The sequence below is a fragment of the Rhinoraja longicauda genome, chromosome 14 (genome assembly GCF_053455715.1).
Source record: "Rhinoraja longicauda isolate Sanriku21f chromosome 14, sRhiLon1.1, whole genome shotgun sequence".
Classification (NCBI taxonomy): domain Eukaryota; kingdom Metazoa; phylum Chordata; class Chondrichthyes; order Rajiformes; family Arhynchobatidae; genus Rhinoraja; species Rhinoraja longicauda.
The window spans coordinates 30052181-30069385 of record NC_135966.1 but is presented as its reverse complement, the minus strand read 5'-3'; the positions used below and the strand labels follow the sequence as shown (position 1 = coordinate 30069385).

Sequence of the window (17205 nt, the reverse complement as noted above, 5' to 3'; positions counted from 1 at the left end):
AGCCCCATTCACAGTGCAGCGACTTCCCACCAGCCTCTATCACGCACTCACTTGGGTCTCGGGTACATGGTGGCAGTCTCTGTGGCAGCAGCCCAGGCACTTCCCGGTGTCCACAACAACGCTGAGACTCCCCACCTTTCCCAGTGCCGGCCCCTTCCTGCCCGCGCACCGCATGGCCGGATATAGGCTTAGCTTCCACTCACCCCTGGGGAGCGGGGAGATGACAAATCACCCTGCGGGCTGGATTGGACCCCTTCGCGGGCCAGTAGTTTGACACCCCTGCATTAGAAAGTATGTAAAATTATATATTTGATTTTTCTCCACTTAAATTATGCTTCATTCTATCACACTTGGAATGATTAAAAAAAGTTACATTAAACTCTTCTGCGTGCTTTCCCACAGGCAATACTGAAGGAAAACGTCAGAGAAAACCTACTAAGAAGCTGTTGGAATCAACAGAAGATTTTGATCAGCTGTTTATTCCAAAGAAAAAATTCAAACGTGGCTTCCATCATTCATTTAAGGCATGTACTTTGATATTTTTTAAAAATTTACTTTTTAAAATTTTTAACAGATTGAACTTGTAAGGTCTTAACAGTCTCATGAATTTTTGGCCTCTACATTTACACAACTGTGTAAAGTAAATGTTATAGTCAGTCTTATTGAACAGAACTCTACAGAAACCTTGCCGAGCTGGTTTTCACGCACAGCAACCTCTTTCACTCCTCCCACATCCTCCAAATCAAAGGCGAAGCATGGGCCTTCAATATGCCTGCCCCTTTGAAGGGTACGTCAAGTAATCCCTGTTTCAGGTGTACACCAGCCCTATCCCCGAACTCTGCTAAATGGTCCGTTTGAAAAGTCCGGGAGCAGAGCAAGGACGCCCGTTGGCTGAGAAGAAAAGTAAGTGTTAATTGCAGTGGAAAGGGCAGTTTAAAAAGAGCGCCAAGAGGACGCTAGTAGTCCGTTTGAAAAGTCCGGGAGCAGAGCAAGGACGCCCGTTGGCTGAGAAGAAAAGTAAGTGTTAATTGCAGTGGAAAAGGCAGTTTAAAAAGAGCGCCAAGAGGACGCTAGTAGTCCGTTTGAAAAGTCCGGGAGCAGAGCAAGGACGCCCGTTGGCTGAGAAGAAAAGTAAGTGTTAATTTAAGTGAGAAGTCTGGTAAATTGGACAATCAGGCAATTTAATTGGTGATATAAGCAAGACTTGCAAAAGAGTGCAGCCCAGTGAGGGCAGTGCCCAGTGAGAAAAGTGAGAGTCTTTGGCTGCGAGTCTTCGGCGAGGAGGCTGAAGTGAGGAGGTTACAATTGTTTTAAGCCAGAACTGTTTATAGACACAAGGTAATGGCGGAAAAGTTGGTGCAGTGTGTTTCCTGCAGGATGTGGGAAGACAGGGACGTCGCTGGAGCTTCTGGGAGCTACACCTGCAAGAACTGTGTCCAGGTGCAGCTCCTGAAGGGACGTGTGGTGGAGTTGGAGAGGCAGTTGGATGACCTCAGGGCCATCCGGGATTGCGAGAGTTTCCTCGACAGGACCTATTGTGAGGCTGTCACGCCAAGGGTCCAGGTCGAGCGAAGGTGGGAGACTGTTTCAGGGGGGAGGGGACGAGGACTACAGGAGACCCCAGTGGCTGTGCCTATTGCAAATAGGTATACCCTCTTGGGAACTGTCGGGGCAGAAGACGTTTCCAGTCTGAGTGGCGGACCTGTTGGCAAGGATACTTGACAGGGGAGACCGAAGTCAGGAAGAGCCGTAGTGGTCGGTGACTCCATCGTCCGAGGGACGGACAGAGGATTCTGTGGCAGCAGGAGGGACTTGAGGATGGTCTGTTGCCTCCCTGGTGCCAGGGTTCAACACATCACGGACCGGCTTCAGAAAATCCTAGTGAGGGAAGGCGATCAACCTGAAGTCGTTGTGCACGTGGGCACGAATGACGTCGGGCGGAAGAGGAAGGAGGTGCTACAGCGGGAGTTTAGAGTTAGGAAAAAGACTGAGAAGTAGGACGTCGAAGGTGGTTATCTCTGGACTGCTACCGGTACCTCGTGCTGGTGAGGCCAGGAACAGAGAGATAGAGGGTATGAATTTATGGCTGAGGGGCTGGTGCAGGGAGCAGGGATTTAGATTTCTGGACCACTGGGATCTCTTCTGGGCTAGGGGTGACTTGTACAAAAGGGACGGGTTACATCTTAACAGCAGGGGGACAAACATTCTGGCAGGCAGGTTTGCTAGTGTGACACCTGTGGCTTTAAACTAAGTAGTGGGGGGGAGGGGTTAACAAATTGTGAATATGAAGATGAGGTAAAAGGGAATACAGGAGATATTGCAAAAGACTCTCGGAAGAATGGGAACAGAAGTTCTAGAGGGGAAAAGAAATTAAGGGCAGGGCCATTTGTGACCGATGTGAGAGGGGAGGTAAATACAGAAGTTAAAGTGTTGTACTTAAATGCGCGTAGTATAAAAAATAAAGTGGATGAGCTTGAGGCTCAGTTAGTCATGGGCAAGTATGATGTAGGGATCACTGAGACATGGCTACAAGAGGACCAGGGCTGGGAACTGAATATTCAGGGGTACACAACGTATAGAAAAGACAGACAGGTGGGCAGAGGGGGTGGGGTTGCTCTGATGGTAAGGAATGATATTCATTCCCTTGCAAGGGGTGACATAGAATCAGGAGATGTTGAATCAGTATGGATAGAAATGAGAAATTGTAAGGGTAAAAAGACCCTAATGGGAGTTATCTATAGGCCCCCAAACAGTAGCCTCGACATAGGGTGCAAGTTGAATCAGGAGATAAAATTGGCGTGTCAAAAATGTAATGCTACTGTGGTTATGGGAGATTTCAACATGCAGGTAGACTGGGAAAATCAGGTTGGAAATGGACCCCAGGAAAGAGAGTTTGTAGAGTGCCTTCGAGATGGATTCTTAGAACAGCTTGTACTGGAACCTACCAGGGAGAAGGCAATTCTGGATTTAGCGCTGTGTAATGATCCTGATCTGATAAGGGGACTAGAGGTAAAAGAGCCATTAGGAGGCAGTGATCACAACATGATAAGTTTTACTCTGCAAATGGAAAGGCAGAAGGGAAAATCGGAAGTGTCAGTATTACAGTATAGCAAAGGGGATTACAGAGGCATGAGGCAGGAGCTGGCCAAAATTGACTGGAAGGAGGCCCTAGCAGGGAAGACGGTAGAACAGCAATGGCAGGTATTCCTGGGAATAATGCAGAGGTTGCAGGATCAATTTATTCCAAAGAGGTGGAAAGACTCTAAGGGGAGTAAGAGACACCTGTGGCTGACAAGGGAAGTCAGGGACAGCATAAAAATTAAGGAGAGGAAGTATAACATAGCAAAGAAGAGTGGGAAGACAAAGGATTGGGACTCTTTTAAAGAGCAACAAAAGTTAACTAAAAAGGCAATACGGGGAGAAAAGATGAGGTACGAGGGTAAACTAGCCAATAATATAAAGGAGGATAGCAAAAGTTTTTTTAGGTACGTGAAGAGGAAAAAAATAGTCAAGGCAAATGTGGGCCCCTTGAAGACAGAAGCAGGGGAATTTATTATGGGGAACAAAGAAATGGCAGACGAGTTAAACCGTTACTTTGGATCTGTCTTCACTGAGGAAGATACACACAATCTCCCAAATGTTCTAGGGGCCGGAGAACCTAGGGTGATGGAGGAACTGAAGGAAATCCACATTAGGCAGGAAATGGTTTTGGGTAGACTGATGGGACTGAAGGCTGATAAATCCCTAGGGCCTGATGGTCTGCATCCCAGGGTACTTAAGGAGGTGGCTCTAGAAATAGTGGAAGCATTGGAGATCATTTTTCAATGTTCTATAGATTCAGGATCAGTTCCTGTGGATTGGAGGATAGCAAATGTTATCCCACTTTTTAAGAAAGGAGGGAGAGAGAAAACGGGTAATTATAGACCAGTTAGTCTGACATCAGTGGTGGGGAAGATGCTGGAGTCAATTATAAAAGACGAAATTGCTGAGCTTTTGGATAGCAGTAACAGGATCATTCCGAGTCAACATGGATTTACAAAGGGGAAATCATGCTTGACAAATCTATTGGAATTTTTTGAGGATGTAACTAGGAAAATTGACAGGGGAGAGTCAGTGGATGTGGTGTACCTCGACTTTCAGAAAGCCTTCAACAAGGTCCCACATAGGAGATTAGTGGGCAAAATTAGGGCACATGGTATTGGGGGTAGGGTACTGACATGGATAGACAATTGGTTGACAGACAGAAAGCAAAGAGTGGGGATAAATGGGTCCCTTTCGGAATGGGAGGCAGTGACCAGTGGGGTACCGCAAGGTTCGGTGCTGGGACCCCAGCTATTTACGATATACATTAATGACTTAGACGAAGGGATTAAAAGTACCATTAGCAAATTTGCAGATGATACTAAGCTGGGGGGTAGTGTGAATTGTGAGGAAGATGCAATAAGGCTGCAGGGTGACTTGGACAGGTTGTGTGAGTGGGCGGATACATGGCAGATGCAGTTTAATGTAGATAAGTGTGAGGTTATTCACTTTGGAAGTAAGAATAGAAAGGCAGATTATTATCTGAATGGTGTCAAGTTAGGAAGAGGGGGAGTTCAACGAGATCTGGGTGTCCTAGTGCATCAGTCAATGAAAGGAAGCATGCAGGTACAGCAGGCAGTGAAGAAAGCCAATGGAATGTTGGCCTTCATAACAAGAGGAGTTGAGTATAGGAGCAAAGAGGTCCTTCTACAGTTGTACCGGGCCCTGGTGAGACCGCACCTGGAGTACTGTGTGCAGTTTTGGTCTCCAAATTTGAGGAAGGATATTCTTGCTATGGAGGGCGTGCAGCGTAGGTTCACTAGGTTAATTCCCGGAATGGAGGGACTGTCGTATGTTGAAAGGCTGGAGCGATTGGGCTTGTATACACTGGAATTTAGAAGGATGAGGGGGGATCTTATTGAAACATATAAAATAATTAGGGGATTGGACACATTAGAGGCAGGAAACATGTTCCCAATGTTGGGGGAGTCCAGAACATGGCACTCTGGTGTCAGGACAATAGCCTCCTCTTGAATGTCACTAAAACAAAGGAGCTGATTGTGGACTTCAGAAGGGCTAAACATCCAAGGACGTACACGCCACTGGAGATAAATGGGTCGATTGTGGATAGGGTGAGCAGTTTTAAATACTTGGGAGTCCGCATCGCAGAGGATCTGACGTGGGCAACGCACATTGCCGCACTGGTGGGTAAGGCTAAGCAGCGCCTTTACCACCTTAGACAACTGAAGAAATTCAGAGTGTCTCTGAAGATCCTTCATTGCTTCTACTCTGGGGCTGTAGAGAGCATCCTGTCCGGCAACATTACAGTCTGGTTTGGGAACAGCTCTGCCCAGGACAGGATGGCCCTGCAGAGAGTAGTGCGTTAGGCAGAACGCACCATGGGAACTACACTCATCCCCCTGCAGGACCTATACATCAGGAGGTGCAGATCCAGAGCAAGTAAGATCATGAGGGACCCCTGCCACCCCAGTAACGGACTGTTCCAGATGCTACGATCAGGCAAACGCCTCCGCTGTCACACTGTGAAAACGGAGAGGATGAGACGGAGCTTCTTCCCACAGGTCATCAGGACTGTCAACTTTTATAACCCCAGAGACTAAATTTTTGTCGACACTAATAGTAACTTATTAACTTTATTATATGCTGTAACTAATTCTTTTTGTGCACAACCCGCAGGCATTGCCACTTTCATTTCACTGCACATCGTTTATGTGTATGTGACAAATAAATTTGACTTGACTTGACTTGACTTGACTTGAACAAGGGGCCACAGTTTAAGAATAAGGTGTAGGCCATTTAGAACGGAGATGGGGAAGAAAATTTTCAGTCAGAGTGGTGAAGGTGTGGAATTCTCTGCCTCAGAAGGCAGTGGAGGCCAGTTCGTTGGATGCTTTCAAGAGAGAGCTGGATAGAGCTCTTAAGGATAGCGGAGTGAGGGGGTATGGGGAGAAGGCCGGAACGGGGTACTGATTGAGAGTGATCAGCCATGATCGCATTGAATGGCGGTGCTGGCTCGAAGGGCTGAATGGCCTACTCCTGCACCTATTGTCTATTGTCTATTGACTACATCAGGGCTACCTCTGCACCCATGCAGAATTCATGACGTTCATTAACTTCACTACCAATTTCCACCCTGCTTTCAAATTCTTAGTGGAGCGTCTGCAGAAGGGTCTTGACCCATCACCTATTCCTGCTCTCCAGAGATGCTGCCTGTCCCTCTGAGTTACTCCAGCATTTTGTGTCTACCTGCTCTGAAATTCACTTGGACCATCTCTGATACCTCCTTTCCCTTTCTTGATCTCATCATCTCTGTCACAGGTGATAGACTATCGACTGATGTCTACTGCAAACCTACTGACTCCCACAGCTATCTATGCAGCACTTCTTCCCGCCATGCCTCCTGCAAAGACTCAATCCCCTACTCCCAATTCTTCTGTCTCTCCCGCATCTGCGCCCAAGATGAAGTGTTCCATACCAGGAAATCCGAGATGTCATCATTCTTTAGGGAATGGGGGTTCCCCTCTTCTATCATAGATGATGCCCTCAGCATGGGATATGGGATACGTGCCTCCTCAGTATCCCATAGCTCCACTCTTGCTTCCCCTCCTCCCAATCGAAACAGGACAGTCACCTTAGTCCTCACCTTTTCCCTCATCAGCCGTCACATGCAGCACAGAATCCTCTGACATTTTCGCCGCCTCTATCGGGATCCCACCACTAGTCACATCTTCCCATCTCCACCCCTTTCTGCTTTCCGCAGAGACCGTTCCCTCCGCAACTGCCTGATTTACTCATCCAGACCACCCCCTCCCCAGGTACTTTCCCCTGCAACTGCTGGAGATGCAACACCTGTCCCTATACCTCCTCCCTCAACTCCATCCAAGGACCCCAACAGTCCTTTCAGGTGAGGCAGAAGTTTACTTATACCTCCTCCAACCTCATCTACTGTATCCTTTGCTCTTGGTGTGGACTCGTATATCGGCAAGACCAAGCACAGACTGGGCGATTGGTTCGTTGAACACCTGCGCTCAGTCTGCCTTGGCCTATGTGATCTCCCATTTGACAAACATTTCAACTTGTCTTCCCATTCCCATACAGTCCTTCTGGTCCTGGGCCTCCTCCACTGTCAGAGTGAGGTCACACACTAATTGGAGGAACAGCATCTCATAATTTGCTTGGATAGCTTACAACATTGTGGTATAAATATAGTTTTCTCTAATTTCAAGTAACCCTTGCATTCCTTCTCTCTCCGTCCTTCTCCAACCCTGGTCGTCTTGCTAGTTTCACTGTTTATATCCCTTCATAATAACCTTCCACAATCAACAATGGACCATTGTGAGCTCCACCTTTCTTGAGTCATCGGTGCCGGCTGTGATTTGTTCTGTACCTTTTCATACCTCCAGTTTACCAATCCCCGGACTCTCAGTCTGAAGAAGGGTCTCGACCCGAAATGTCACCTTTTCCCTAGAGATGCTGCCTGACCTGCTGAGTTGCTCCAGCATTTTGTGAATATCTTCACTGAAATTAAAAATGTTCTATTTTATTACCTTTTCTCATATTGATAGAAATTGGCAGCAGAGGGTCCTCAATCATAATTTTTTTAAACTTGCTAATGTATTATCACCCATTTCTTAAATTCTTTCTATTTCTTTATGTCTCCATAATGCTAGTTAGAAGTCCATTCAATATGTTCACTGAATTTTGCAAAATCTAACGTACTTTAGTCCTAACTTTCCCTCGTGAGGTTTTTTTAACCTACTGGCTGAGTTGAATTTAAAGTGATGTTTTGAATTGATTTCCTTGCTGCTGACTTAACTCACATACTTCTGTAAATGAACATGTAGGATACATTCTTAGCAGACTAAAAAAATATTGTTCCACGGTATAGTGAAGATCAGTGTGATAACTTGCCTTTGAGTTAGAAAAAAGACTGAAAGTATGCTGTTGGAGTGATATTTCTTTTCTCTTTCTGTGGGATTAAGTGAAGTTTAATTGTGATGTCTTCTGCTATGTATTGTATGGTTATGATTGACAAGCATTTTGTTTTCCTTCTTCCTTTCTTGATGCACAATGACCAGAAATGTTAAGCAGCAAGTTAAAATACGTAAGAGTACAGGAAAAATAACAGGTGTAGTTATTGATTATTTTAAAATCATGAACCATTTTCTCTATTGTATCTCCGGTTAAAATAATTTCAGTCTGTGACTGAGTACTGGAATCAATCTTCATGATTTTTGGGAACCCTTTCTGTGTAAAACCTTTAATGATGTGAATCCAGGACATTATTTAACTTGGGCTGTTATTGCTGTTTATAATTATCAGTTAATGCTTGAGGTTAACATAGAAACATAGAAAATAGGTGCAGGAAAAGGCCATTCCTGCCCTTCGAGCTAGCACCGCCATTCATTGTGATCATGGCTGATCATCCACAATCAATAACCTGTGCCCAACCTCTCCCCATATCCCTTGATTCCACGAGCCCCCAGAGCTCTATCTAACCCTCTCTTAAATTCATCCAGTGATTTGGCCTCCACTGCCCTCTGTGGCAGAGAATTCCACAAATTCACAACTCTCTGGGTGAAAAAGTTCCTTCTCACCACAGTTTTAAATGGCCTCCCCTTTATTCTAACACTTTGGCCCCTGGTTCTGGACACCCCCAACATTGGGAACGTTTTTAGAAAAGTTAGAAAAGTATTTATTCTGTTTGGGTTGTATATAAGTGGAATAACAATAATAGTTATAGCTATATAATAAGTGACTTAAATGTTTGCTATCATCAGATGCTGAGGAAACACACTGTTTCTCTTGGTGGTAGTCATTTCCAACTCTTCTCTTATTCCAGCTGGGTACCAGTCACATATGCTGTCTAACCATGATACATTCCTATTAAATTCCTTCAGCTCTTGACTCGCAATAACGTATAAAACAAGATATTTTTCTATGTTTTATGTGCACTGCACAGATAATTAAGATCTGTTCATGTAATCCAAACTACTTCATAAATTACAGGCCTGTCTCCTTACTTTCCCAATTCTCCAAGATACTGGAAAAACGACTGAAAGACTAGACAAATTAATTGAGAAGCACAAATTGCTGACTGACTGACAGTATGGATTCAGATCAAACAGATCAACATGTATGGCACTAAGTGAATTAAAAGAAGAAATTACTAATTGTACAGACAAAAAAAAGTATGCAGTGGGAGTATTTATAGATTTTTAAAAAAGCTTTTGATGCCATTGATCACAATATATTACTTGATAAATTGGAAAGGTATGGTATCAGGGGGATGGTGTTGAATTGGTTGAGAAGCTATTTACGAAACAGGCAGCAGTTTGTGAAGATAGGTGAGCATAAATCAACATGCTTCGATTTTACTTGTGGAGTACCTCAGGGGTCAGTATTAGGACCAAAATTGTTCATTCTGTATATAAATGATATATGTAGAGTATCAAAAATATTGAAATTTGTTTTATTTGCGGACGATACCAATATCTTGTTCTGGGGAGAATTTACAGCAGCTTTTGGAGGAGATCACATCAGAAATTAGAAAATTAAGAAGGTGGTTTGACATAAACAAATTATCATTAAATTTGAACAAAACAAAGATTATGTTGTTTGCAAATTGTAAAATAAACACTCTGGTACAAGTGGGGATAGATGGTGTTGATATAGAAAGAGTATTTGAAAATAAATTTCTAGGTGTGATATTAAACCACAAAATCTGCTGGAAACCTCATATAAAACATGTGCGAGCAAAGCTGGCAAGGAGCATTGCAATCCTGGGAAGAACAAGGCACCTTCTGAATCACAAAGCACTGTACATGGTTTATTGTTCACCTGTATTGCCATATCTAAATTACTGTGTGGAGATATGGGGTAACACTTACAAAGCACCCTACATCCCTTATGCATCCTGCAAAAAAGAGCCATAAGGATAGTTAATAATATAGGATTTCGCGAACACCAACTCTCTATTTTTAAAGCCAAATGCCTTGAAGTTTATGTATCTAGTAGAATTTAACGCAGCACAAATAATGTATAAAGCAAGAAATAATTTACCAGCAGGTAATATACAAAAATTGTTCATTGACAGGGAGGGTGGTTATAATTTGAGAGGAAAGTTTAATTTAATGAAACTTTGTGTTCGTACAACTATTGTGTATTTCAATCGGTGGGGTGAAATTGTGGAATGATTTGGATGTGGAACTCAAGCAAAGCACAAACATTACTCAGTTCAAGAAGAAGTGCAAAATTTTTTTTTCCAGAGGTATAAGAATGAGGAAGGGCTGTGATGACAGTGAAGTTTTAGTTTATTGACAGTGTGATATTCGCGTTGTATATAGAGTTTGGATAATTGTTTATAAACTGCATATATGTATGTTTGCGTGTGTGCTTCACCCACTCCATCCCCCCTCAACCCCCCTTTCCCCTCCTACTCCCCTCCCCCCACCTCCCTCACCCATTCACCCACTCTATCCCCCCCTCAACCCAGGCATCAGTCAGTCCCCCCACATCCCCCTCCCCTGCAAGAGATTAATATATATTAATAGATGTACAATTTAACATTTTATATTCTTACATTATTATATTTTAAGTATTAGAATTATATTATATTATTACCCTGAAGGTGTGTGTGTGTGTGTGCTGCGCTGCCCGCTGGGGGTTGTAGTCCGGTGATGGTTCGGGGCGCTGGGGCTGGACGGGAGCGTGGACTACACCTCCCGGCGGGCAGCACGGCTCCGTACCCCCCCCCCCCCCCCGATTGGCCGCCACTCGAGTGGGCACCGCCCCCCTCCAAGCTCCCAACTGCGCATTGGGTCCAAACCTCTCCTGATTGCCATTCCCGCCCCGCCATTCCTCTCTTTCCCCCCCTCACACACCCACCCACCCATCCACTCCATCCCCCCTCAACCCCCCTTATCCTCTCCTACTCCTCACCTCCCTCCCCCACCCACCCACTCCATCCCCCCTCAACCCCCCTTATCCCCTCCTACTCCCCACCTCCTTCACCCACTCCACCCCCCCTCAACCCAGGCATCAGTCAGTCGCCCCTTAAAACTTCCCCGGTGCCAGAGGCGGGCGAGGGGGAGAGGGAGCCACTCACCCTGGCCCCAGCCGGGCAGCAGCAGGAGAGCTCTCCTCAGCCCCCCGCCCCGATTGGCCGCCACTCCTGTCACTCGGGTAGGTCTCGCCCCCTCCGAGCTCCCAACTGCGCATGCGCGGACCTTCTCCCATTGTCAAAAATGGAGGCAGGAAGGGGTAGGAATAAATAAGTGTATACTTCCTCCTACTCCTTTTCAAACATGTAAGATTATTTTTTTTAATTTGTGTTGTTTATGAGAATTTATTCACTGAGTTTATGGGTTTATCGTTCATTTCATTTTATTGTTATTTTGTTTTGTTTTTATCTTTTTTGTTTTACATGTTCAAAATAAAATATAAACAAACAACAAACAAACAAACTTTTATTTTGATGTGAATTTTTGTTGCTAGTTACAAGATGATATGTGATTCAAATTGGGTTGCTTAAAACTTAGATTTCTTCGTCCAAGTTTCCTTTCAATATTGAGGGGATATGACTGTTAATACACAGTCTTTATTGCTCATTGCTAAATGCATGACCAAGTGGTTATCAGTTGCGGTCCTGAACTACTGCTGTTTTTCTGGTGATGGTATTCCCACAGTTGCTGCTGGATATGGAGTTACAGGAATTAAATCCAGCAAAGATGAATAAGGTTAAGATTTTGAGGGGAACTTTCAACCAATCGGGTTACATGCCTATGCTTAGTGACAGAGATCACAAGTTTGGGAGGTGCTGTCCCTGGACTGTTAGCATCTGCAATCCAACTTGCAGATGTCACTCACTGTAAATACTGTGCACTGGTGGTGGAGATAATGAATGTAGGCAGTGAGAGCTATCCCAATTCAAGCTGAATGGATATTAGTTGCTTTATAAAGCTAGATTCCTTTATTAGCTTGTTTTGGATCAGATCATATTTATGAGGATGATAAAGTAAATTTATCTTTTTGGAGGTTGGTTAAGGACTCATAGACTTAACTTGATTTTTGATTGTATTAATAGATTCAGTGAGGCTGAATTGAGATTATTTATCTTTGCAGCCTTCCCTGCAGTCTGAAGCCAGAAGTTCAAAGAAGGTTCAAGCCACGGTAGATAATCCTGTAGCACAGTCTGTGAAATGCCATTTAGGTAAGTAAGCTAACTGTATTGATCATACTGCATTTACCAGTTATTGAGGAATACAGGCTTTCAAGAATTATGAACAATTACTTTTGAATGTGACATAACTTCTAATATATCATTCTACTAGCCTAAATTTATATTCTTTCTTGACTCTAGCATCTTTTGTATATAACAGGAGTAATTGCAAGAAAAATAAGTGAAACTAATAATCTCTTCAAAACAATTTTGATAGCACTTTATGCGTGCCTTCCCATTCCTCATGTCACAGGAATTTACCCAAGTTACAAATGATCTTGTCAGAATGTGATTAACAGTGGTGATAGAGCTACCTTTTCACATTGCTAGTGACCAGGATGCAGTCCTGATTATACAAGATCAGTTTAGTTTAGAGATGCAGTATTGTAACTTGCTCTTTGGGCCAATGTGTCCATGTCGACCATCGATCATCCATTCACACTAATTCTGTTATCTCACATGCGCATCCACTCCCTACATATTAAGGGCAATATACAGTGGCCAATTAACCTAAAAAAGCAGGCAAGTCTTTGGGATATGGGCCAAAACCGCAGCACTTGGAGGAAACCCCTAGCGGTCACAGGGAGAACATGCAAACTCCACACAGATAGTACCCGAGGTCAGTATCAAACCCAGGTCTCTTGTGCTGTCAGGCAGCAGCTCTACCAGCTGCGCCACTGTGCTGCCCAGAAACGTACAGAAACATCTAATGCCTACTGTGTGAATTTTATTGGCAATAATGAGTCAGTCGTTAAAGTCAAAAGCTAAATTTTAATTAAAATTCATTGTTTCCTGTTCAACAAAAAGCCTGTGACGTTTAGCACCAATAAGCCAAGACATTAATGTCAGAAGAAGGATCCCGACCCGAAATGTCACCTATCCATGTCCTCCTGAGATTCTGCCTGGCCTGCTGAGTTACTCCAGCAGTTTGTCTTTTTTTTTACATTAATGTAAGTTCACCACTTTGTTGATTGAGCTATTCGACGAAATCCTCAAGTTGCCTTCATTGACTCTCATAATGCCACTGGAGTAAAAAACAAACTGCTGGAGGTACTCAGCATGTGACGCGGGGAAATGGACACACAACATTTCAGGTTAGGACCCTTCAGATTCCTTTGTACACTCTCCCTTTAACCCAACAGGAGAGTTAAAGTCATTCATAACTACCTTTAAAGTATCTCTTGAATCTCCAGATGTTATAATAGTAGCATCATCATGTCTTTGATTATTGTTTTACTATTGGGATGTTTGTTTGGGCATTTAATTTATTTTTTCTGCTTAATTACTGAGGCAGGCAGATGAGAATGGACATATTAACTTCACAATCTTGTGTTAATGTCAGGACAGTATTTTTACTATTTGTGATTTGCATAGTCTGTTTGTTGGCATGGAGGCCAGACATAAAATGTCCATGTGTTTCTATCATTCCAGTAAACTTCACAAGGAGACTAGGCCTACATTTCTCATTGTGCTTTTGCCCTCCAATTGCACACTAATATTCATTCACTAAGAATGGGGAGAGAGATGAAATTGGGAATTATAGACCATGTAGCTTGATGGAAGTTGCTGCAAATTGTTTCAGTGAGGGCAAGATCACAAGATGCTTGGGAAATCATAATGTAGTTAGATGAAACGGCATGGTTGGATGAAGATGTAATTGTAGCTGATGGTTCATACCAAAGATAGAGACAAAATGCTGGAGTATCTCAGTGGGTCAGGTAGCATCTCTGGGGGAATTGGGTAGGTTCTTGCCTTCCATCAGACTGATTGTAGGGGGGGTGGGAATCTGGAAGCAAGAAAATACCAGGGCAAATCAGGGCCAGCAACAGGTTATCTCAGGCAGGGTGATTCCCTGATAGGCCAATTGTTGACTAGAAACAGTGTGATCCCAATAGGGATACATCATTGTGAACTGTAGAACTGGTTAACCAACTTTTAGTTGGGGGGGGGGGGGGGGGGGGAAGGGGAGAGGAGGGGAAGGGGGGCTGCAGTGAAGGGAGAGTAGAGTGTATGTAGAAGTTACCAAAAATTAGAGCATTCAATGTTCATACCACAGGGTTGTAGGCTAGCCAAGCAAAATATGAAATGCTGTTGCTTCAGTTTGCGTGTGGCCTCGCTCTGGCGATGGAGGGGGCCCAGGACAGAAAGGTCAGTATGGAAATGAGAAGTGGAGTTAAAATGTTTAGTAACTGGCAGACCCAGTAGGCCTTAGTAAGTGTAAGTGTTCATCAAAACGGTTGCTGAGTCAATGTTTGATCTCGCCGATGTACAAATATACTTTGATTGCTTCCTCTACCCCCCACACAGACAATCAGTCGGATGGGTCCCGTCATGAAACATCACCTATCTGTTTTCTCCAGAGATGCTGCCTGACCGGCTGAGTTACTTCCAGCATTTTGTATCTATGTTTGGTTGTGTGAAGAGTTCCATTCAATGGAACCAGAGGCCACAGTTTAAGAATAAGGGGTAGGCCATTTAGAACGGAGATGAGGAAAAACTTTTTCAATCAGAGAGTTGTAAATCTGTGGAATTCACTGCCTCAGAAGGCAGTGGAGGCCAATTCTCTGAATGCATTCAAGAGAGAGCTAGATAGAGCTCTTAAGGATAGCGGAGTCAGGGGGGTATGGGGAGAAGGCAGGAACGGGGTACTGATTGAGAATGATCAGCCATGATCACATTGAATGGTTGTGCTGGCTCGAAGGGCTGAATGACCTACTCGTGCACCTATTGTCTATTGACTGCTTGACATTGGATCCTGATAGATGAAAGGGGATATAGTGTATCTGAATTTTCAAGTCAATTGAAGTGCCTATAAAATGTTTTTAATGCATTAGGGAAGATATAGCAATAAAAAAGAATTGGTTAAAGGACAGAAGATGGAGTAGGAATTTCAGGTTGGCTGATTATTACTAAAAATAATTTACAGAGGTTATTATTGCATTCTTAGGCATTAATAATTTACCTATATGAATTAGTTGGAAAAATTATATTTTTAAGTTATCTGACATTGTCAAATAACTTAATAGGTATGTTGGGAAAGTGAACTGTGAGGAGGGCAGTCTGCAGGAGGACATTAACAAGAAATAGTGAGGAGGTTTGCCAGAATGATATCTGGAATAGGGGGTATTAGCGTCAAGGTGAGGTTATTCAGGCTTGGATTGTTTTATCTGAAACACAGGAGGTTACGCAGAGATCTGAGAGATGTATTGTCTTTCCACTGACTGGTTGGCGCACAACAAAAGCTTTTCGCTGTACCTCAGTACACGTGACAATAAACTAAACAGTATATAAAATTATAAAGGCATAGATCGGGTAGACAGTCAGAACATTTTTCCCAGGATGGAAAAATCAAATAGAAGAGGGCATTGCTTTAAAGTGAGAGGGGCAAAGTGTAACGAAGATGTGTGAGGCAAGATACACAGAGGGTTGTGAGTGCCTAGAACACACTGCAGGAGATAGTAGTTGAGACAGATACAGCAGTGGCATTTAACAGACTTTTGGATAGGCATATGGATTTGCAGGGAATGGACGGACATGGATTATGTGCAGCCGGGTGAGAGTTGGTCCTGGCACCATATTTGGCACAGACATTGTGGGTCGAAGAGTCCATTCTTGTGCTGAACTGTTCTATGTTCATACGATATGGGAAAATGAGAGTTTGTACACTATCAGATTTTTTTTTTTATCAAGAGGGAATCTCTTGATGACAAGAAGGTGTGGATGTGTTTTATTTGGCTAACTATGCAGTGCACATGCAATTACAACATGCAGTTGGAATGGTAAATTGTATTGTAACCTTTGCTGCAAAGGGATTAGAACTGAAAAATAAGGAAGTCGAGATTATACCGGGTCTTGAAAAGATCACATTTTGTTGTATTGTGTGCAGTTCTGGTCTCAGTACCTGATGTATATATTAGCTTTAGATTCAGTGCAGCAATGATTTGGAACATTAATTCATTCTGCGCTGACCCGAAACGTCACCCATTCCTTAACTCAGGAGATACTCCAGGTTTTTGTGTCTATTGTCGGTTTAAACCAGCATCTGCAGTTCCTTCTTGCACAATTCATTCTTCTTGTTTAATTCATTAATAATTTGTCCTTTTTATGAGTAAGTTTTGCCTGGGCAGTGTCCCATTTTGATAGTTGAGTACCAATGTTGTTGGTTCCACTGGAATAGGCCAATTAAAAGTATGGTTACTTCCAAAACACAGATCTTCCCTGCTACAATTGGTTTATTACATCATGTTGTGTCCAATGAACTTAATGAGAGAACAGGGGGAAGAAATTAGAATGAGTAGCTATGTGCAAACTGTAAACATTTGGGTAAACCATTGAGGGACAAATTTCCTTTCACTATGTCAATTTTATGCGGAATTAGTTAAGAAATATTTATTTTCTCTTTATCCATTATATTCAGCAGATATTTGGTGAGAAATAACATAAAGAAGAAAACTGAAAGAACATTCCTTTTTAACAAATTAAAGCTTCAGATTTCACATAAATTGTATAATGTTTTCATTCATTGTGAATGCTTATATGATACAAACCTTTATATTGTAGGTGAAAATAGTATCTCAAGCAGAAGAACAGTTTGGAAAAGTGAAAAGAAGCTTCCACAGATATTATCTTCCAATAATGACCAAATTCGACTTAGGTCTGGAAGTGAAAAAAAGGTATTTTACTTACTATGAGTATGGGAATATAATACAACTTCTTGTATGTAATTGGATTTCTGAAGATATTGTTCTGCTGAAATGGGTGACTTGAAAAGCTGTACATAAGACTTTAGTCAAGTTTAGGGATACAGCGTAGAAACAGACCCTTCAGCTCACCGACCATGCCGGCCATTGATCACCCTTACACACACACACACATATATATTTATTCGTCCCACACCGAGGGAATTTACAGAGTTACAGCAGCAAAGTGGATAGCAAGAGATC

The 17205-nt window shown here is 43.1% G+C and overlaps 1 protein-coding gene across 8 annotated transcripts in view; it reads left to right on the top strand.

Annotated features, from left to right (window-relative positions):
• The window catches only part of LOC144600162 (histone-lysine N-methyltransferase, H3 lysine-36 specific-like), a 131170-nt gene that overhangs the window by 62867 nt on the left and 51098 nt on the right, over window positions 1–17205 (top strand). For all 8 annotated transcript variants that reach the window (XM_078411631.1, XM_078411629.1, XM_078411634.1 and 5 more), the window contains 3 exons: window positions 403–524; window positions 12166–12253; window positions 16823–16935. In XM_078411631.1, coding sequence (XP_078267757.1) covers window positions 403–524; window positions 12166–12253; window positions 16823–16935 — 323 coding nt within the window. The remainder of the gene's footprint in view (window positions 1–402; window positions 525–12165; window positions 12254–16822; window positions 16936–17205) is intronic.